Here is a 23,926-nt window from a genome sequence, read left to right on the forward strand (position 1 = left end):
GCTTTCAACACAGTATTTACAGCTGACCAAAACGCTGCACGGTTAATAAAAATAAATAATTACATAGACAGTATAGTTAAAAGAAAGGACTAAAAATCAAACCAAACAGGCAATTTTAAAATTAGGCAAATGTCGTCATCGTCTTCCTCCGCTTATCCGGGTCCGGGTCGCGGGGGCAGCATCCTGACTAGGGAGCTCCAGACCGTCCTTTCCCCCGCCACCTCCACCAGCTCCTCCGGCAGGACCCCAAGGCGTTCCCGGACCAGATTGGAGATGTAACCTCTCCAACGTGTCCTGGGTCGACCCGAGGGCCTCCTGCCAGCAGGACATGCCTGAAACACCTCCCCAGGGAGGCATCCAGGAGGCATCCTGACCAGATGCCCAAACCACCTCAACTGACTCCTTTCGATCCGGAGGAGCAGCGGTTCTACTCTGAGTCCCTCCCGAATGTCCGATCTCCTCACCCTATCTCTAAGGCTGAGCCCGGCCACCCTACGGAGGAAACTCATTTCGGCCGCTTGTATCCGCGAAATTAGGCAATCAAGATAGAAAAGATACAAATCTATCGACTTAATATTAAAGCCAGGTTTAAATAGAAAGGACAAAAAAAAAACAACAACAGGCAATTAGAACCATAAAAAACATACATTTAACAATAAGCAAATGGGTTGGAGGAAAACCTATATATATCAAACCAGGTTTGAGAGTTTAAAGCCAAGAAGACGTGGGGTTTCAGACAAGATTTAAATGCAGAGATTGAAGGAGCTTGACTAACCTGGAGAGGTAGGAAGTTTCAGAGTTTTGGTGCACATGTGAGAAGGCCCTTTCACCTGGGGTCTTGCAACGCACCTTAGAAACATTAAAGAGGAGCTGTCCCTCAGACCTGAGGGCACAATGTACGGTAAATGTTGTAGGGAACACACACTTCATATGAATTCAGACAGAGTCAAGGATGTAGCTTATAAAAATGAATTTAATCCTATCCTTCTAAACTAATGATTATACAAGACAAAGCATGAATGAAATGATGAAATGTAAGCTAGATGTTTGTAGCAAAACCTTATTAAGTATCTGAGAGATCTTGTGATGTCTGGGTTGTAAAGTCGGTTTGACTGTGTGGTTTAATAACCTAGAGATTATTCAGAAAAGCATCCTACGCCATTGTGAAAATTTATGTACCCTTTGTGTTGAAGGCCCTTGTGCAATCCAGGGGGTCAAGAGGTCGGTATGGACACTGCCGGTAGAGTGGACCTCTGGCTAACGAAACCCATAGATCAGCTCCGAGTACAACCAGTCTGCTCTGAGGTACCTCCTAGGTGACAGCTGGCGTATCTATTTTGCATTTAATACACTTTCATGCAGTGTTGGGAGAGTTTGTTTAAAAAATGAACTAGTTCAAAGTTCAGTTCCTACATTTTAAAATGAACTTTTTACAGTTTTTCTGAATGAACTTTGACTCCTGCACACAGCGTAGACAAAGAGTAGATGCCGCACCGACCGCTACTGCCCATGTTTGGCCGCATTTGCGGGTTCTACGTTTTATAAACTCTATGGTTGACAGGATGTTTTATGTTTATGTATTTAGCAGACGCTTTTGTCCAAAGCAACTTGCAAATGAAGTTTTAGCTAGGGTATAAATCCGGAAAAGCTCCATGGAGATCTGGAGCTAGAACAGCGAAAGAACGCGTTCATAAACCAGTTCACGCATGCCAGGACAAATGCACTCACTTTTACGTTCGTCAGGCAAAATTCGAACGAGTTCAGTTCACGTTTGCAAAAAAAAAACAACTAACAAATTCACGAACGATCGTTCAATGAACGCGTTTGGGCACAACACTGCTCGCTAGAGCACATTGACTCATTCAGTTGTTGACCTGGCCAGGCTAAGATCACCCGATCAAAGGCAGGGGGTAGGGTGGGGTTCACAGCATCTGTCTGCATTCCATCGTGGAGTTTTTTTTTTTTCTTTTTGCAGCTCAAGGCCACCAGGGCACGATTTACATAAGAATTGTTTTGGGGCAGTCAGAGGTAATTTCCTTTCTGCCTTTAAGATTTAACTGATCATTCATTCTTTCAGCAAATCCAATTATTAGCTTTAAACTTGTCCATACCGTGCAGTGACTTTCTTCAAGATCACATCCATTTTGCGCACTAACACCAGGATTGCAACTAGGACCTGTAGCTTGCAATTTACCTAAAGCAGCTGTCATGGCGGGGGTTAAGCGTCTGACCCACGACATGCAGAATCAAACCAGGAGACCGAGTGGATAAGTTATGAACAGAATTTTATTAATCTTGAGTAGGGGACTGAAGGTTCAGCTAAAACGATGAGCAGGAATGGGAAACTGAAAGTGCTGCCAGGTGAGCAGGGGAATCCTCTGTTCTCTGTCTAGGAGTGGGTGAGACAATCAGGAGAAACAGAAAAGGAAACTGGGCTTACAGTTTCCAAGGTGGGAGTAGATCCTGAACGGGGAGGGTAGCGGTCATGAGCTGGGGTACTGGAGGAGTGGAGGGAGCTGAGCGCGGCGTGAAGAGTTGCTGAGGTTTCCCACGGGCAGGTGGGGAAAGGCGAGGCTGAGGGACAGGTGAGCGGCTGGGGGTTGCTGTCCAGGGGAACGACAGTGAGATGTGGTTCCAGGAGATGAGCGATTCAGGGTTGAGTTTGTGGTGAGGAAGGTGAGGTATCCGGAAGTCAGGGAGAAACAAGACAAAATGAGAACAAGGAATATATACTGAGGCTATGACAAGATACAATACTAAGAGGCATGAGTCGAACCCAGCACGAGTTGGGTACCGGTGCGAGTAATCATCCAGCGTTGAATGAGTGTCCCACTGCAGCTTTTATCTCCTGGTCAGCCTGATGAGAAATCAGCTGCAGCTGAGGACTCCCAGTCACACTCACCTGCAATCAAGAGCACAGGGAGACAGACAAGCGTGCAGTGAGGCTCACAGCCCGTGACAGCAGCGTCCCAGTCTGTCTGAGCAGTCTCCACACTGCTGAGGCTTTCCCTGGGCACAGGTGGCACTCCAATTTCCCACCACTTCCCAATATTCCAAAATACAGGTGGACAGCAGTAGCTCAGGAGGTAATCGGAAGGTTGCGGGTTCAATACTGGCTCCGACCAGAGAATTCTGCTGTTGTGTCCTTGGGCAAGACACTTAACCCACCTTGCCTGCTGGTGGTGGTCGGAGGGACCGTGGCGCCTGTGCTCGGCAGCCTTGCTTCTGTCAGTTTGCCCCAGGACAGCTGTGGCTACATCGTAGCCCATCACCATCAGTGTGTGAATGTGTGTGTGAATGGGTGAATGACTGATTGTGTTGTGAAGCGCCTTGGAGGGTCGTAGAACCATCCAAGGCGCTTAGATCAGGAGGTGTCGAGGTCCAGCTCGGACCTTATCTGGAACCGAAGCCTGTAGCAAAGCCGCAGTTGCCGACCAGACCCGTCTTGAGATACTCCCAGGTCACGACAGTTTATTGGCATCAGCAAGACCCTGAAGGGTCATGATGGTTCAGCTTTTATTCTGAAGGAACCGTTGCAGCAGGTGAAACATGCAACAGATTTAATCCAGCTTGTCGTTAGGTTCTTTCGGCTTTAAGAGGAAAGTTGCAGACTGGCCACTCCGATAACTTCTCTAGAATGCTTGGAACTCAAGTTGAGATGACGTGGGGCGTAGTTTTATAATTTGGATGTTTTGATTTATGGTCGAATCAGAATTTGACACAAAAAGGGGATGGTATAAACACCAACAAAACCACGCCTCGCTTCAGATCTGGAAGGTTCTGACTGGCCCAGAAAAAGGGATGTGTCATGTGATTTTTAGCATTATGTGTGATCAGTCTAGTGTCTAGTTTAAAGTTATATTACTTATTAAAATACTATCATAGGATTATAATATCAAGTAATTAATATTCTCATTTCACAGATTGAACATTAGGCTTCACATGCTTATTTGGACTAACAAAGTTATTTGATTATTTTTTAAGGAGAAAAGTTCTGTTTCTTAAAGAGTTCTTCTTTCTTCTTTCTTGTGCTGTCTGGAGAAAGCAACAGTTTAGATAAGAGCACAGAGCATGGGTGGCCTTGGCCCATATCTTGTAGATTAGGTTTGTGTCAGAAACGTATGTTTCTGCTTGGGCAGAGCAAGTAGAGCAGGGCCTTTAGGTCAGAAACAGACAATTCATCACGCTACAATGACGACGATAATGATGATGATGATGATGATGATAATGATGATGATGATGATGATAAAGATGGCGATGGTGATGACAAAGATGATGATGACAGTGTTAATGATGACATTGATGATGTTGATGATGATGATGATGGTGATGATGGTGATGATGATATTTTAATGATGATGATGATGATGATAATGATGATGATGATGATGATGATGATGATGATGATAAAGATGGCGATGGTGATGACAAAGATGATGATGACAATGACGATGATGATGGCAGTGTTAATGATGACATTGATGATGTTGATGATGATGATGATGATGATGATCGTGATGATGATGGTGATGATGGTGATGATGATATTTTAATGATGATGGTGATGATGATGATAATGATGATGATGATGATGATGATAAAGATGGCGATGGTGATGACAAAGATGATGATGACAATGACGATGATGATGGCAGTGTTAATGATGACATTGATGATGTTGATGATGATCGTGATGATGATGGTGATGATGGTGATGATGATATTTTAATGATGATGATGATGATGATGATGATGATGATGATAAAGATGGCGATGGTGATGACAAAGATGATGATGACAATGACGATGATGATGGCAGTGTTAATGATGACATTGATGATGTTGATGATGTTGATGATGATGATGATGGTGATGATGATGGTGATGATGGTGATGATGATATTTTGATGATGATGATGATGATAATGATGATGATGATGATAAAGATGGCAATGGTGATGACAAAGATGATGATGACAATGACGATGATGATGGCAGTGTTAATGATGACATTGATGATGTTGATGATGATGATGGTGATGATGATATTTTAATGATGATGTTGATGATGATGATGATGATGGTGATGATGGTGATGGTGATGGTGATGATGATGATGATGATGATGATGATGATAACAGTGATAATGATAAATGACCTGCACTTGTATAGCGCAGCCTGGCCCTAACCCTAACCCTATCACAGTCGGAGAACTCCAAAGCACTTTACACTACAGTATATCATTTATCCACACACACATTCATTCATCCATTCACACACACTGATGGTGATGAGCTACACTGTTTGGGCCCAACAGAAATTGTTAGGGATGAAATCTGAAAGCTTCATGACTGTTAATATTCTAACTGGTGCAATTCTCCCACAGATAAAGTCAAACACTTTTCACATAATCATGTCTGGACCAGTCTATGTTCATGCGTGGTCTCTGAGCAGAAGGACAGAAGGTTTGCCTTTGAGAGAGCTGTCCTCCCTCCCTCTGCCTTACCCTCCTCCTACGTCTCGGCTCTAAGTGGGGTCGAGGTAGCGTAGAGATGCTTTTCATTAGCTAAGTGCAACTGCAAGGGAAGAGCCTTGATTTATTGGCCCTCCTTTCTGTTCGCCCTGACACACGAACACACTCAGTCGCAGAAACGCCTCCACTCCCGGTTATTCGTCCTTGGCTCGTAGACTGCTTACTCTTTGCTTTTATCCTATCTTTTTTTTTTTTTTTTTACCTCCATCTGAGTACATTTTCCTCCCCTCTGTTTGTCTCTTTGCTGCTCTACATGACTCCTTTTCTCCCCTGGGAAACTCCTTCCAAAAAGGCAGTCTGGTGTTTTTGTTCCTTGGACTCTGAAACACATAAACAAAATAGATTGATTGTTTGATAAAACATTAATTAGTTGATTTTCTCCCCTTAACCTTTATGATGTAGTTGAAGATATTACCAAAGTGTTTCGGACATAACCGTGCACACTGCATGACGAATATCTGCTGCTGAGGCCCTTTCTGGTTTATTTTGGAAGAAAAGCTGAATCCCAGATGCTCCATGGCAGACATCTAAAAGCTATTTGCACTCCTGTTGTCTCACTGCAGGTCTGCATGCCAAGCTGCGGATTCACGATTGCATGTGCAAACTCATTTGTGTTTGTCTGTGTCTTTTTTCCTGCTAACTCATCCATCATGGTGTGACAGGGCACATTGACCCCAGTTTTGGCAGCAGCCAGGTAACCATGGCACCTGTCTGTGTCACAGCTGGCAATGAGTGAATGGTTAAGCTGGTGGCTTTTCTGCCAGGTGATCTTTAACATCAGGGCAGTCGAGTGGCACTGAGGTGCTTTCAAAACTATTTATAAACAGTCTTACACTGTAAAAAATGGCTGTCTTAACATGTTGAATCATCTTGTTTTAGTACAATCCTGCATTTCTTGTTTTCTTTAAAAAAAACATTAATCTTAGATTTATACTAATCCAGCACATAGCAGTCCCTTTTATTCTACCATATATGTTCCATTTCATCAATTTTATTTTTACTGCTTCAGCAAATGATAGATGAAAAGACTTTCTAGTTAGAGCTTTGTTATTAATACACGCATTACATTTTTTAAGAAATTCCACTTTATCTTATTACATTTGAAGTGAATTATAATCATTTAACTTCTGCTGAGAGACTTCAAATTGTGAAGGAAGTATATTATGCTAAATTCACGGTTGGGAGCTTTTGGCCATGCTATATTGTTTTTTCCGCATGAAAACAACCCCGAAGCAGTTGTTGGATTTGTGCATACATTTTCTTGTTTCAGCTGCTTCTTTTCTTTTGGTCTGCTAAGCTATTGTAGAAACCTGGATGGACTTGTTGTTATGCCATTAGGCTCTGCTCCTCCACATCTAGATCTCCAATCTGGATCCCTCCTTCTCTGACCTGTAATCACTAACACCCAGTCTCTCCATGTAGCTAGCAGTGGGGTTAATCCTTTAATCTTGAGCTTTAAGAGGTTGAATTGGAGGGTTAAACCACCACATAGTTCTCGAGCTTAGTTGCTGCTGCAGCTCCCCGCTCTCCGTGGGAATGGGTCGAATGCGGAGATGTAATTTCGCCAGCATGTGATGATGATTATGGGACTTTGACTTTAATCTCCACAGTTGTGAAGATGTGATCCTTCTTACCTAATTTGTATTTAAATACTGCCTAATACCAGAAAAAATAGATTTTTGTCAGTGAGAGCTACAGGATCCCTGTCCAGTCTTCCTGAAAAAGAGTTTAATTTGTATTGGATTTTATCTTTAGGAACGTTAAAAACTGAGCCTGAATGTTACTGTGAATTAACAGACACCACCACCACTAGCACCATAGTGGGTTTTCAGATGGATTAAATCTTTAAAATGGCGCTATTCCAAAGTTACCCCCCCCCCCCCCCCCCCCCCCCCCCGATGCAAAGCCAGAGCTGTGAGTGCAACCAAATTGCTAGCCGCTAGCCGCTAACTAAATGGTTATAACATTTGGTGGTTGAGTGTCAAGAGAGACTGGGATAATAATTCAGGCCAGAAATGTGCTACCACTTCAGTTGCCTTTTCTCCATACGAATGGTGTGTGTGTGCTTGCAGGCATATTAGCAGCTTGATCCTCTGATAGAGACGTCTCCACAGGGGGCTGGGGGCTGGGGGGGGGGGGGGGGGGGGCTGAGTGGGACATGTCAGCATGAGTCTCCGCAGCTGTATACTACTGTGGAATTCACACGTTTTATTTCGGGGTTGAAGAAAATAACTTCATAAGAAATTATATCTCAGTAATGCCAACGGTAACCACATTTCAGCCAAAATTATATTGTGGCTACCGTTGGTCTGGAAGGTGTCAATACAAACACATTGGATGTTTGTGGCCATGGATGTAGTTTTGGCTTCAGAGTCTTTTACTGAACCATGGTTGTTCAATAAGCTTTTTAATGTGCTTCTTAATGAGCAGAAACCCACTTTATGGCACTTTCTGACATCAAATTTTTGCTTGATTGGTTCAATTTAAATGTCTCTATATGTCCCATATATGTAGCAGAAGTTATGACATGAAAAGTACCAGTGTGAAATTCTACAAATTGTATGGCAATCCAGGGTGTTCAAATAGCCACACCCATAGTGATGCAAATATGTGATATTTGTGCTCAGTGTTGATGCAAACATTTGAAAATGTCCAACAGTTCTTCTCAAGGTAAAGTGAAATATGCACTTTTCCCTTTTTTGTTCATAATTTTCTGCTTCAAACTGCAACTTTAAGCAGTCCTCTGATGAAAAGTCACCTCTGATTACCTCTGCTTTAATAATCAGAGCTTTTAGCGGCTAAACTGAAGCTATATAGTTCTTCTGCGGCAGCATAAAAGCCCGTTGCACCTGAGGCGGATGGTAGTGAGTTATCTACATGCTTGTAGGATATTGTTTTCTTTGAAGCTACCTGCTCTAATACGCTGCGTCTGGCTCTGTGCAGCCAAGGTCAGCCATGATTCCTTTCCGAAGGTTCTGGCGAGCGTTGTCAGTGTGACAAAAGCCATTAAGATTTAGGGAGATAAGTGAGAGAAAACGCTGAGAAATCCACTTTTGGAAAAGCTTCGAGCCAAATTGGCTGCGGCACATGGAGAGAAGAAAAGGAAAGAGATCTGTGTGTGTGGATGTGTGTGTTGCGGGGAGCTGAGGGTTGAGAAAATGAGCTTGAAGATGTTACAGCAAAGGATTTCACAGTTTGTAGCTTATTGTAGCAAAGGCTCATCACACCTTTACTCCTTTGATGTGTACTCGCCCTAACTTTAGCATTAGCTTTAGCCTTAGCAGCATGTTTTCTAGCGTTACTATTGGAGTTGGCTGAGGTTTAGCATTTTTGTAACTTTCCACCAGTCTTGGTGTAGCTAAAGCAGCACCAAAACACAACGTATGCTGGTTTATGCAGTTTTATTCTCAGCAGGGAGATCAATATCACTTAACATTCAATGCAGGGCTGCCAACTTTTGAACATTTCAAAGAGTGAGACAGGGTCATGGGGTTGGGGAGCAGACAATTCGCCGACCGTTTAGAGGGGGGAGGGGGGCATTAATATTGAGACTTTTTGTGCTCTATATTTTATTTATTTCTTCTTTGTATGGAAGATTAGAGCCACTTACAAGAAAACAAAAGAAAGAGAATTCTTACATTTTTCTCAGAATTCTGACTTTTAATCTGGGAATTCTGACAGGGAATTCAGGGAAGAAAGTCAGAATTCTCTTTCTTTTCATTTTTTTTTCCTTTTCAGTGGCCCTAATCCTCTTCCATACCTCTGACTTTACAAAGGGAACTGACCTTTGTTTAATACAAATTTTCTTTTCATGAGGAAAATTTAACATCCAACTCTCCTGAACTTTTTCACATTATCTATCTATCTATCTATCTATCTATCTATCTATCTATCTATCTATCTATCTATCTATCTATCTATCTATCTATCTATCTATCTATCTATCTATCTATCTATCTATCTATCTATCTATCATCTGTCTGTCTGTCTGTCTGTCTGTCTGTCTGTCTGTCCGTCATTTAGTATATTTAGTTTATTTCTTTTTTCTATTTTCCATTTTGGTCTATGTTTTCCTCCCTTTAAACATTTTCCATTGTCTTTCCTTTCTGCTTCCTTTTGATGTTTACATAGAAAAACGACGTCACGTTCAGAAGTGAAAATAAAAGCTTTTATAAAGCATGCTGCTTCTTTCTCTTATTGGAGCCACTAGGATAACTTCATTTCATGCTTAATGTTTTGACTATCGCTTTGGGTTTGTTACGAACGCTCCCGCCTCTCTTCTTATTCTTATTTGTGGTCTTATGGCACTTGGCAAACAACAATTTGGTGCATTACTGCCACCAACTGGATTGGAGTGGAATGACTACTAATCACTTCCTGTTTGTGCATCGCCAAATTAATAACCCTCTTATGACCATAATTATAACAGGGCCACCTGGTATTTTTTTAATCTTATGGCTGTAAAATTGTAATAAAAAGTGCAAAGTGTGTGTAACACATCTCCTTTTTTCAGAACAACCTCAGCTTTCAGTGTATGGTTTGTATTTAGAATTTATTTCTATTACAGCCTTTAAAAAATCAGCTTAAAAATGAAAAAAGCAAAAAACGGATTTGAATTTTTTACATTTCTTACTGAACAGGAACTTCAAAATTACTGGGCAAACAATTTGGAATGAACAATTTAAACTTTGAACTGTAATGCATCTATTCTTAAAAAAGTTTGAACCTTGGTATCTTTTTTTTTAGCAGTTTTTAAGTCCATTTATTTTTGCAAACTTTCAGACGTTTTTATTTGATGTGGTAGGCCTTGAAGCAGTTTCTCTCCAGCTGCAGGCAGAGTCCTGCACACCTCACACCGCCATGGGGTGCTTCTCTGGCACACCGTGCACTGCTATACCAAAAACTTTTGTTTTAGCAAAAATAATTATTTATTGTAAAAAGATAAATGCTGGAATGAAACTGACTCTTACAATTAGCAAATAGTTGAGGGTTGCTCAAATAAAAAAATAAAAAATAAAGACTGTACAAACATTCATATACTGGTTCACTGGAGATCTGTCCTTCTTCGTGGTCACTGTCTTCAGATATAAGCCTTCTGGGACACCTAATAGATCGTGTTGATTTTCTTTGAGGCATTTCCCTAATTTCATGCCGGCTTTTTATGCTAATTAGCTTCCCCGTTCCGTTATCCGCTTTCACCACGGAGCGCAGCGCCGCGGTGCTCCGTTTCAATCAGGCAGTACAGCAGGATTTCCCCTCGTAGCGATATTTTCCATAACTCTGATTGCTTCATGCTATAGATCGTTGGAAAGCTGCTTGTACTTTAGGAACCGTTGGAATTATTTGAATCTGATCATTCATTCAAAAGTTATAAAACGGAGCATTTTGGATGACAAACTCAGCACGTCTCTGAATCTGTGTTGTGATTCGTTGTGCTCAAGACAGGGAATCCCGGTGGCTACCGTGATGTATTGTATATGCACGAATAGTCCCATTTTTAATCTTTTCAGCATTTTTGGAATTTTAATATCTTGAACGGTTCAGGAATTATGGTAATGAGAAGTGCATATGTCCCATCCCGTCTGCGGCGACCCCCGTCTGCAGAGATTGGTAATAAGAATATTGTGGCATTTACAAAGGGGTGCCGGTGGTCAGGCCTGGGCCCCAGGCAACCGCTGACCTATGCCTAATGGTAAAACCGCCACTGGTATCTGGTGTGACCACCATTTGCCTCATGCAGTGCAACACATCTTCTTCGCATAGAGTTTATCAGATTGTCATTTGTGACCTGTGGAATGTTGGTCCACTCCTCTTCAATGGCTGTGCGAAGTTGTTGGATATTAGTGGAAACTGGTACACGCTGTCGTATACGCCAGTCAAGCACATCCCAAACATGCTCAACGGGTGACATGTCCGGTGAGTATGCTGGCCATGCAAGAACTGGGTCATTTTCAGCTTCCAAGAGTTGTGTACAGATCCTTGCAACATGGGGCCGTGCATTATCTTGCTGAAACATGAGGTGATGTTCATGGATGTACGGCACAACAATGGGCCTCAAGATCTCATCAAGGTATCTGTGCATTCAAATGCCATCAATAAAATACACCTGTGCTCTTCATCCATAACAGATGCCTACCCATACCATAACCCCACCAACACCATGGGCCACTCGATCCACAACATTGACATCAGCAACGGACTCACCCACACGACGCCACACACACTGTCTGCCATCTGCCCTGAACAATGTAAACCGAGATTCATCTGTGAAGAGAACACCTCTCCAACATGCCAGACGCCATCGAATGTTAGCATTTGCCCACTCAAGTCTGTTACGGTGACGAGCTGGAGTCGGGTCAAGACCCCGATGAGGACGACGAGCATGCAGTTGAGCTTCCCTGAGATGGTTTCTGACAGTTTGTGCAGAAATTGTTTGGTTATGCAAACCATTTGCTTCAGCAGCTGTCTGAGGGGCTGGTCTCAGACGATCTTGGAGGTGAACCTGCTGGATGTGGAGGTCCTGGGCTGGTGTGGTTACACGTCGTCTGCAGTTGTGAGGCCAGTTGGATGTACTGCCATATTCTCTGAAATGCCTTTGGAGACGGCTTATGGTGGAGAAATGAACATTCAATGCACAAGCAACAGATCTGGTTGACATTCCTGCAGTCAGCATGCCAATTGCATGCTCCCTCAATGCTTGTGGCATCTGTGGCATTTTGCTGTGAGACAAAACTGCACATTCCAGGGTGGCCTTTTATTGTGGGGCAGTCTAAGGTACACCCTCACACTACTCATGATGTCAGATCAGCATCTTGATGTGGCACACCTGTGAGGTGGGATGGATTATCTCAGCAAAGCACAGGTGCTCACTATCACACATTTAGACTGATTTGTGAACAGTGTTTGAGAGAAATGGTAATATTGTGTATCTGGAATAAATTTTAGATCTTTAAAGTCACCAACTAATGTAGGAGAGGGAACAAGTGAGTGAGTCACCACGGTAGGAAGCCCAGCTTGCTGTGAGCGAGGATCTGTGTCTGATGAGTGAAAACAAAAGAGAAACATTCGGGACTGAAGCTCCATCAACACCGGCTGGCGACCGCGACGCGGCTGCATTTATAAATAAAGCATGTAATTTTGGCAGCGTGCGCAGCCGCAGCTCACGGTTCTAGGAGAAAGAACCGGGCATGCCCGTCCCATCAAGAGCAGGTGGAGCTCACCGCTCCGCCCATCTCACAGCCAGAGCGGAAAAAACCCATCGGCTTGTATGATACAGATGGGATTCTGTGTGAAATAATGCCAGTTAAATTATTACTTAAGTGTTGTTTGTGTGCTTGTTGTTCAGTAGCTAATGCTATAATTAATATCATGTAAAAAATTTTTCATAAGTCCTACGCACTGTGCGTGATGTGCGTTTGGGGAGCTCAGGCGCTGGTTTAGAGTGAGAGATTGGAGGTGTGGCGTGAGAGCGTGTGAAGAGGGTCAAATGCGTGTGTCTCATGCTCAGTGCATGACAGTTGGCAGCCTAGACTCACCTGTTTTAACTTGCAATGGGAAAGGCTGTTGTTGGTTTAATGTCCAGGAATCAGTAGAGAACATCTCAGCTATAAAAGCTAACCGTTAGCATTAGCAACTACACAACAAGACAGATCTCCTCCAGGCTTGTGTTATTTGCGGAAATAAAACATCAATGTCAGTGGTAGAGCTGTGTTGCAGTTAGCTAATCATAGGTGAGTGTAAATTTCCAATCTCCAAATATCAGGAAATAAGACTCCAAATCTTGTCGTCTCCTCTAGCTGACTTTAACTTCTTGAACCAGATGTGTCTGAGCTTTTTTTTCCCCCAGAGTACAACTTACAAGGTATTCATTGCTACTAGAGGCCACTGCAAATGTATTCATCACTGGTAAAGAGCAAAGGGGTAAATGTGTAAAACAACAATGTTTATGAATGGCAAAAGTTTTTTAACTGTTACAAATCAGTAAATGCATTTTGTCCTCACAGGCTCACGTAGAAGGAAACATGGCATCTAATGTGGCATCGCCCAGAGGCTTAGACCCACTCCCATGTATTTTACACCTGATTTGTATGGTTATATGTTACGAAGTCACCAATATTTTTCACCAACTGGGCATCATTTCACTCATTTTCAACAACATTTCAAAAGATATTTTCAGAGATTAATGGTAAAAACCACACATTGCCTCTTTAAGGTCACCATCAGCCTCACTCCCTTTTACTGATAAACTCAACAAGAGGTAGGCAGGAAATTAAAGCCTTTGGTTAACGTGGTTCTGACTGCCATATGCATCGCTAAGAAAACTATCCTCATGAATTGGAAAATTTGAGATACTCTTTGCATCAACCAGTATAGAAATCTTTTGTTAGATCATATTACACTTGATACAGCCTCTGCTTCCACGTCAAATCAATCTCTCTGGGCTCCTTTGATCGGTTCCATCACATAGCAACGATAGAGGGTCATTTATATTGTCCTGCGGGATGATGTGGATGATGGGGCGGAGGGTCTGAGTACGGAGTATCCGAACATTGCCTGGAGGTGGGTTCACTGGGGGTGTCTGGGGCTGGGGGGCTGCTGCCCCCCTCTGGAGGTGCTTGGGTTGCACCGGGGGGTGGACTACTTGCGGTTGTGAGTGGGGCCCCTTGGGCGTCTTGGCGGTGGCCATGGGTTTCCCCTGAGTAGGTCTGGGTGGGGGCCTGGGGGCTCGGGGTATGGGGACGGCGGGCCCCATGTGGGGATCTGGGCGTGGACATGGAGATGGGTTCCTGACTCGTAAGCTTCCGGGAAGAAGGCAGGAGCAAGCAGCAGTGCATGCCCAGGCTCAAGGGCCTCAGGTGGACTTTGGCTCCTCTGGAATAATAACAAATCTGTCCCATCACGGGGGAGGGGGATGTTCAGGAGGGGGAGGACCCAACCTTACCTGGATGTCTCATGTCTTAAATATTCTGGAAGTTGTGCAAATGCAGGGATGGGAGTAGATATTCTGCTGGGGTGGAGCTGGGTTGGTGCCCTCAGACTCCATGGGGCTCTGCGATGCAGCTGCTTTGGGCCCTGGCGAGATGGGCTGGGGTTTCCATGCCCTGGTGGGCATTTTGGGAACGGAGGTACCTATTGGGGCCAGTGGGTGAGCTGGCTCCCTGGAGGGCTTAGGCCAACCAGCCATTTCTCCCCATCCCCACATATTTTTCTCCTCTTGCTCCCTCACATCATCACACAATCATGCACATAGGACCTTGGGGGTGGACAAGTCAGGGGTGCGGGTATGGATCCCATTTCCACATTCCTGTGGCAACCTGCCCCCCAATTTTAATTGCACATGAAACACTTCCACCAACGACATTCCACGCAAACACACACTTAGGGCCTTGGGAGTGGGCACACTCAACGGCATTTGGCGAGGGGATCTTTCAGCCTCATCCCGAGTGCCAGTGCCCACTTCCAATTTTAAACTGCACTTAAAGTTAAAGTTAAAAGTTAAAGTCCCATCAGTTGTCACACACACTGATGTGTGTGCGAAATTTGTTGTCCGCATTTGACCCATCCCCTGGGGGAGCGGTGAGCTGCAGACACAGCCGTGCTCAGGAACCATTTGGTGGTTTAATCTCCCAATCCAACCCCTTAATGCTGAGTGTCAAGCTGGGAGGCATTGGGTCCCTTTTTTTTTTAAAAGTCTTTGGTATGACCCGACCAGGAATCGAACCCTGATCTCCCAGTCTCAGGGTGGACACTCTACCACTAGGCTACTGAGCTTAGACACAGAGGGCTGTGGGGGGGGGGGGGGGGGGGGGGGAGTGGGGTTGTGTGGTTGCATCAGCTGGCGTAGGCCAGACGATGCCTGCACTGCCTGCTCACTGCAGCCATAGAATACAGCTCATTAACACACACCAACACTGTATTAGAGCAGGCAGAGGGAGAATAGGGGTTTTAGCACACCTCTGTTTTCACTTGGCTTCTTGGGGCTGGAGGCTAAGAGGGGAGCTGGCCATCTTGCTGGAGTCTGGGGTGGTGGGTTGCTTTGCTCAGCGTTGGGCGGGGTGATGGTTGTACCCAAGTGCAGTAGTACGGGGACCAGAGTGAATAGGGAAATAAACTCTATTACTTAAACAGCTGCTGTGTGAGAACTAGAAGCTGTTTTAAAAAGGATTTTGAACCATGAGCAGCAGGTGGTTGTGACAGTCACCAGTTAATTATTTTTCCCCTTTGGCGTTTTATGTCAGATACAAGACAAGCTTAAAAGACCTATCACTTGCAGATAAAAGAGAACATTTTGAACTAAAATATCTCAGAAGTCTATGGAAATGTGGATATCTCTTGCAATTTCAGAGAAAAACATCAGTCCTAGAGCAGTGAGACACAGCAATTGGAAGAAGACTAACATACTAGTGATGTGACATTCACGAACGAATCGAATCTTTTGAACAGGTTTTCAAAGTGAATGATGAGAGCCAAGTCCCTGTAGAGAGCCGTTCGTCTTAACAAACCTCCCCGGAAGTCGGTCAAACTCACCTACTCAAACCCCACCCACCGCTGTGACGGGCGTAGGAGGAACCATAGATATGTATATAAACACGTGTTTATATACATATCTCAGGAGGAACGCTAACCAACATGCACCCTCACGGACGCCACAGGAAGACGTTGCTCTTGATTACACACACACACACACACACACCCACACACACACACCCCACCCCCACCCCCAATCATGTTGCTCATTTTATTTAGAAGAAAGTTAGCTTTACACAGATCTTTGATGTAAACTTACTTTGCATTTTTTATGGAGAGACTCCTTCACTTATTTCACCTTTTAAGATGACAAAAACCCCGGTTTTGTAACTGATGATCAGTTCTACTAGATACCAGAAGAGGAAAGCAAAAAGAGAGAGACGGGATCCTAGAGGATCTGTAACAGGAAAATTCAGAATCACCCAGTTTGAGAATCTTCTCTCTCCATAATCAAATCAAAGCTGAGTAATCCACAGCTGTTAGATTTTTACTCTGATTGTTTACAACGGTTTGAACAAGGAAAGTCATAAAATGAGCTCTGTAAAGCACCTCCAGGGAGCTGTAAACCCTACCTTTCTCCTCCATCATCTTTATCTCCCATCTTTGGTTTTTGGGTGTAAAAATCCCTCTCCATCACATTGTTTAGGATTTGCTCCAAACACACACGTATACAAAGCAAACTACCGCATACATCATAGATACCTTGAACATTTTGCTTGTAAATAGCACTGTCTCACATTCTCACCTTTGAAACAGTACTGAAAGCTGTCGTTCCCTCTTTCTTCCTCTCAGCCGGAGGAGCTGGAGGGCGTCCACACACACACCTTCAAGCTGAAGCCCTTCAAGAAGGCCAAGAGTTGTGATATATGCAAGCAGGCCATCACTAAGGAGGGTCTCATCTGCAAAGGTGAGTGGTAACCAAAAACTGTTGAGTCTGTTGTTTTTTTTTCTTACAGAAGTGCCATTTAAATCCAGAACCAACTAGAAATATTTTAAAGAAACATTTTAAGAAGGACAATATGTTTATTTTTGATTGCAACAATATAAACTGAGACAAAATTAATTTACATGGATTTTTAATAATTGTAAAATGAAATGAGGTTGAAATCAATGTTAATGCTGCTGCCAGTGACTCATTAGGGTCACTATGGTAACCACTGGAGCTCATTAAGGTCACCCTAGTATAAACAGACGCCTCTCTCTGTCTTTTATGGAAACATAAATGGCAGATATGAACACGAAATTCAAAGGAAGTGTCAGACAAACAGCTGCTGTGAGAGCCCAAGCAGTTCTTTTGAAAAAGTTATTGAACCTTGAGCTGCAGAAGGTTCTGATGGTCATGTATGTGAATTTTAATGTATTTATTGTGTTTTTTGTAGGAGATATGACAATTTCAAATGACCCCTCTTGTTCAATTTTAAAGAAAATATTTTCTCTCTCAGCACTCTAAGGGGATTTGAGAGAAAACCATCAATCCTGCATCAGTGAGACACACATCAGGTGGACGAAGACTAAAATACCAACAGTTTGACGTATAGCTTGTCTTTGTACAAAAAAGTTGAAGGAATAAAGCCTAGTTTATGCTTCTGCATCTGTACGCAGACACGCAACACCATCATCCGTCCTTGCGAGGGCTCTCCAGCAGGTTCGCAAGGACAGACGGAGTAGAGCTCTCTTTTCCAAACATCTATCGAACGAGACGGAGAACGCAAGCTTGTGATTGGTCAAGACACCGCTTTTGTCAACAGCACTGCCATTGCACCCTCAAAAACAAAGATACACAGACATATGGAGCAGATTGAAGAATACCTCGCGGGAAAAACTGTAAAAAATATGAACGTTCATTCACCTGTGACTGGAGAAGTAAAAAGATAGCCAGCAAGCGTTTTATTTGTGGGCATAAATGATGGTAAAGGTGGGTTTAGAGGTGGCGAGTGCATGAAGAGATGGAGGAGAATGAGGGACATATTTGTCCGTGTTTAAAAGTCTCTGAAATACTTAAACACAATTAAATGCACTATCTTGGACCAGAGACATGACAGGATACCCCAGAAGAGTGCACGCCCTCTGTTGTCCTGGCGAGGAATTGCTTCGCTCACCAGGAGACGGAGAAGTCTGAAGACGAAACGCTTCCATCCATCCGTGCGCATCTCTCCTTTGTGGAGCTGACGCAGAAGCATAAACCAAGCTTTCGAAGAAAGACGGCTGTGAAGTCAGAGTGCAAGACAATGAAATCAAAATCGTCGGAAATGAACTTTAAACTATAAAATCCAACTTTCTGTGACCCTTTTAAACTCTATTTTACCCCTACTCTGAAGTTTACCTGAGCTACAGAGCTTCAGAACGGGTAGGGCTTTCTTCCATGTTTCACCGAAATAATATTGACCCTCACAGTGCTCATGGAATTGCCCCTTCGCCCTGATGGGTGGCAGAAAAACTGTTTATAATGGTTAGACACATCGAAACTCCTGGGAAGTTAGTCAAAAGAAGCCAGTTTGTAGCCTTTATCGCTGTTATATACTGTAGTTGATTTGACAGTATCATGGTAATAGTTTGCTGTGCGGTTGGCCGCACTAACAGCCAAGGGTGTAAACTTAATTCATCCTTTAAATGACGGAGACCTAAAAAATGGAGATGAACCACAAGGATCATTCAAATGGACTAGCAGTCCTCAAAGTATTTTCTGATTTACAGCAAACATATTTTTACCAGGTAAGACCGTGTTTCATGAGAAAGACGGGAACAAAGTGTGATGGCCCTGAAATCATGAATGTGATGTGTTTATACTACTTAGTTAGGATTTATTCTCCTAAATTTCAACATGGAGGATGTGGGGTACTGTCCACTCTAGTGAGTTAATTATTCAATATAAGTTTTGTTTTAATGTAGGATTACGTGTGTGAAAATTACATTATTTGTTTAGTACATGAGCGTCGTCTTTATAAAATATATTTGCCAGCGACAAAAACTGGTAGATCCGGAAATTTGTATTTATTTTTTTATTAACTCATTGCAAAGTGAAACACTGTTTATCACACAATGTTATAAATCCTGCGGGATGAATTATTGCAAAGTCGGCAACTTGTTTACATCAGTGAACAGCAGCAGGGAGAAGGTAGCTAACGTTTGTAAGCTAATGTTCATAAGCTAACGTTCATAAGCCAGCTAGCACTTAACTTTTGTAAATACCGCTCTCTATGATCCCACCTAAGTGTGCTAAATCTGCACACAAGTGAACTGGGCTTGAACCAGTAGAAACCTAGCTAAACTGGCAATAAAACAACCTTATCTCCACTTTTCCTCTGCTCTCAATCTGTTGCCTTCCTTCATGGTGGACCCATGTGATCAGGTGAGATAGGTGCAAACGGTCATTTGGGGATCCATTTTTTTGTAGCCTAACAAAGTTTCAAAATAAAATGGCAACCAAAAATGATACCACTCTCTTTCCAACTGAAACAATCATTTTCAATGTGAATTTGGTGATTCCTTTCAAAGACCTCGGTTTACAAATCAGTAATGGTATATAGTACTATCTGCACCCTGATTGCTTCCCATGTAAGAGATTCAAATTTTTGTAAAACAATCGGTTCAAAAATATATTAAAGGTAATATTTTAAAACTCAAACTACACCTATTTTGATTTCTAGTTTAGTAAAAATTATCTCTGATTTCTGCAACCCCCCCACCCCCCACCCCCCCACCCCCCCACCCCCAATGTATGCACACGCATCTGCTTTTTCCCTTCCTGCCTGTCTTTAATTCCCCATTGGCCCCTCAGCTCTCACAGTCCAGTCAAATGATTTTATGCTTTTTAAAATAAAAACTAAAGGTTTTATTGTCACACCAATGCCAAGTCCAGTGGACTTAAAGGTTAAAAGTCTTCCTGGTAGCATCACTTTTTCATCCCTCCATCTTTACACATTCTCTCTACCACTCATTGTCTTCTGCCCAAGGACAACACCTTTAACCGAGTAGAAAATGACGGATGCAGAAAAACGCAGCAGTAGAAGATCGGGCTTGTAAAGGGCTTTGGCTGAGGATTTGGTGTTAAAATTAGTATAGCTGCTGCTGCATTAGCCTAGATAAGAGGAAAAAGAGAGAAAAGGGGAGGGGGTAACAGAGACGAGAGGGGCGGAAGCGAAGGCTAGAAACAGGGGGCCGGGGGATAGAGATACAAGCATAAAAAGCAAAAGAGAATGATTTTTCTTTTCATCTTTTCTGCGCTAAAACAGCGGAGATTAACCTTAAATCCATCGGAAGCTACTTAGCTTGAGTTGTCATTGCTAGAGGAGCATTTGGCACAACAATAACACAATTTCCTGCACATTTCCTCCAGATGCAAATCCAGTTTTCATGCATCTGTGGCTGCAGAGCAAACACAGCTTCGTTCATCACAAGCAGACTACTGATGGCTGATGCCCGTGCACATAATTCATGGAGACACGTGGCTTTTAAATATTTCTTGTTGACATGAATTAGGTGTTTTGATGGGATTATTTAAAGGTAATTATAAGTTACAGGAAAAGCTTGCTTATTTTGAGAGAACCTTAAGAGCATGTTGAAAATTTGCTTCAAAACACATTTTGTTGTAACAGATGTTAAGAGGCATGGCTCAAATCTTTGAAAGTAGGGAATTGTGAAAGGGAAGAAGATCCCATGATGGAGATGTGTGCTGCTATTTCTACAATGAGTGTTTTATATCTTGTTCTTTGGAAATGTATACTTTTTAATCTGAATTCTCTGCATCCTAAACCAACTTCAAATCCGCTAAAATAATGAAATTAAGTAAATCCATGAAAAAATAGATACGTTAAATTTAAATTTAAAATGCCTTTCCATCCATTAATTTTCCAAACTACTTCATCGTCACTATTGTCACAAAGAGCAGGTTTCTTGTTCCAGTGGTCATCAATCAGAGTACAGTAAAATGTTCAGTTTGAAAAAAGCAAACACAAAATGTTTTGGGGTCGTTTTTGTCCACTTGATGGCAGCATCAGCCTGCCAGTCATGTTTCTTTTCAGGCCGCTCAGCAGGAAAAACTTTTCTATGCTCAACAAGTAGAGCTGAAGCTCACTTATTTTTGCTAAACTGCAACTTTTAATGGCATTTGAACATACATTTTTATTTAACGGTATTTATTTTTTCAGATTTAGGGATGGTTTTTACTCTTTGTGTCAAAACACGCTAAACAATAACTTTACCTTTTATTGTTTTTTTTCTCTTCATAGCGTGTCGGCTGTCCTGCCATAAAAAATGTGAAGTGAAGGTAAGAACATAAAATATTTGCTCTTTTAAAAAAAAGAAAAGAATCAAATTTATTTAAATGTTCTAAAATACTAGCAATGGAATGGAAGCCCATTCCCACCCCTCTATCCCATTTATATCCCATTATTATGATATAGCTAACTCATAATTATGAAATGTTAAATAAAGATAAAGTCCTACGTCTAACATGCATTGCATCATTAATTTTAATCATTAGGTTTCAGTAGTTTTTGTTTTGACTGGTCAGAGAAATGTTTCCCTCCCCTCTCCCATCCACCAACCCAGATATTACTATAGGAACAAGAGCTGTGTTCACAAAACATCCAAGAAAAATCCATCAAATTCCTCCCCAAACCAGCAGGGACCGTTTGTGGTGTTGGTGTGGGAAATTATTGGAATATCATGATGAGTCATTCATTTTAGTGGTGACAGACGTTGAACAAGGAATTATTTGTTGGAAGAAACAGGAGTGTGTTAGAGAAGAGCTATGAGCAGGTGGAAGTTTTGTACATTTTAGGCCATAAAATATTACTCTTACCTGCTGTAGTCCTAAAACTGTTTAATTTACGTGCAATTCCATCGGTAAATATTGGTGTAAATATCCCCATCATCAGCAAAATGTTGCCATTTAACTTTCTTTATGCAACTTTTACATAAAATCAATTAAAATCTAATTTCAGAAGTAAAAATTCTTCATTTATGCAAAATTCACATCTTTGGATGAGTTTGAATAACAAAATTAAAAAGGTAACTGGATGGTGAAATGGCTTCTACTGTAGCATTAACACTTGGGTCAGCTCGGCCTGGACCGGGTTTGGACAGTTCGCCCCCATGTGGCCAGGTTGTGTTTCCATAGCCTTCTTAGGAACGTTGACATGGGCGGGTTCGCTAAAGAGTTACAGAAAAGTATGTGGTGTCCTTCCTAAACGCCACAAGTTAGTAAACATAAGTGGGTGTGAGCTTTTGGAGACTCTGACATGAGGCACACAGCTTCCTACTCTTCTCACTGAGTAGCAGTGCTGCCGTGGGTTGTTCTCTCCCACCCAAAACTGCTCATGGCAGATGGTCAGTCCTTGTCTAGCCGCTGTCAGAGAAGATGTTTAACCCACTGCATCAAGATTGTCAATCACATATGCGGGAAGCCACTCATGGCTGATTCTACACATGCCAATCAGAGGCCCCCACTACACAGGTAGGCATGAGAGTGAAATAACTTAAATTCAGTCCACAGGTGGGTGTGTTTGGTCGGCTCAGTACAAAACAAACCACAGGCAAGCAGGTCCATAATATGCAGTCAGCTTCAAATGAACAACACATGGGGTGTTACTCAATGCCAAGTAACCTTGCATTGATGTCTTGGTCCCGCCCCAGTTGCCTAGGAGATACGTCCTCAGAAACCGCCAAGATGTGCTCCAATGTTCATGTTCTACTGAGGCATCTGTTCTCCGTTTGTTAGCCGTTTAGCTAGCCAAGCAACGATACACTAGAGGTGTCTTGTAGCCTAGCCTTGGTCAAAAATATCCCAGAATACAATGCAGTATTTTCTAAAGGATGGTGATTAGAAGCCAGCAGCTACTTTTGAAGTTTAAATGTAAATCAACTAATTGTAGCTATTGGGTTGATTAGCAGATTTTTCTTTTATCCAATGAAGTTATCAATGGTTGTTAGTTATTAGTAGTTGCAACTTTGGCGGCTAGCAGGTAGTAACTCGCTTACATATTTAATTTAACAAATATACAATTTGTTATATATTTATATTGAATCTTCTATGTATAAAACATAACTTTATCTCCCATGTCACGTGATGTTAGGTGACCGCAGCTTCCACGGCGGTCACGTGATGCAAGTCTGTTTCATTTAACCGTTTTCTTTGACTTCGCCTTGCGAGGCCAGACGCCTTGACATTGAGAAACACGTATGGACAACGCCATGGCCCAGACTGAGCTGACCATAGTGAAAATGAGCCAACAGACACTGATTAGAGACATCAAAATCAAGTCCAAGTGAGTCCTTTCACTAAAATCTTTGGTGAAATGAAGGTATTAGCATAACTTCTGCTTTAGCCTAAGTTCTGGCTGACCAACACCCTTCATTTTTTTTACATGGAGGGGATGGAGCTTAAAACTATTACAGGAAACAGTCACTAGAGGGTGATTGGTTTCACTTTTCTTCAACTTTTTGTGGTCCCTATTTATCAGCATGTGGATGACCTGCATGGGTTTAAAGTAGCCCGGCAGCCACAAAAATGTTCTCGAGTGCAGCCACTGCTGCTCACTGCTCCCCACGGGGATGGGTCAAATGCAGAGATGTAATTTCTTCAGTGGTCGATGATGACTTTCATTTAGAAGTTTCTGTTTTCTGTTGTTTTGGTGAGACTTGAATTAAAGAACAGCTAAATTTGACTGGATTTTGAAAAAAGAAACACATTTTTGGACTCAAATACAACATGCAAGATGGAGTTCTGCTGCATTCTGAAATGGACTTTCTCCCCCAATTTTTGCGTTATCATGGTGATGTATCAAGTGACTGTTCTCAGTCCTTCAAGCAACTGTTATTTTTCATTAACATTTTACGTTTTACCATTATTTTGGATGAAATATG

General features: G+C 42.5%; 1 protein-coding gene across 7 annotated transcripts in view; it reads left to right on the top strand.

Moving 5' to 3' along the window:
- tns1a (tensin 1a) overlaps window positions 1–23,926 on the top strand; it is a 148,495-nt gene that overhangs the window by 26,087 nt on the left and 98,482 nt on the right. For all 7 annotated transcript variants that reach the window (XR_011517291.1, XM_054747631.2, XM_054747628.2 and 4 more), the window contains exons 2-3: window positions 16,853–16,967; window positions 21,289–21,326. Coding sequence is in view for 6 of the 7 variants with exons in the window: in XM_054747631.2 (XP_054603606.2) it covers window positions 16,853–16,967; window positions 21,289–21,326 (153 nt within the window). In the remaining variant the exon portion in view is untranslated. The remainder of the gene's footprint in view (window positions 1–16,852; window positions 16,968–21,288; window positions 21,327–23,926) is intronic.

The sequence above is a fragment of the Nothobranchius furzeri genome, chromosome 2 (genome assembly GCF_043380555.1).
Source record: "Nothobranchius furzeri strain GRZ-AD chromosome 2, NfurGRZ-RIMD1, whole genome shotgun sequence".
Taxonomy (NCBI): domain Eukaryota; kingdom Metazoa; phylum Chordata; class Actinopteri; order Cyprinodontiformes; family Nothobranchiidae; genus Nothobranchius; species Nothobranchius furzeri.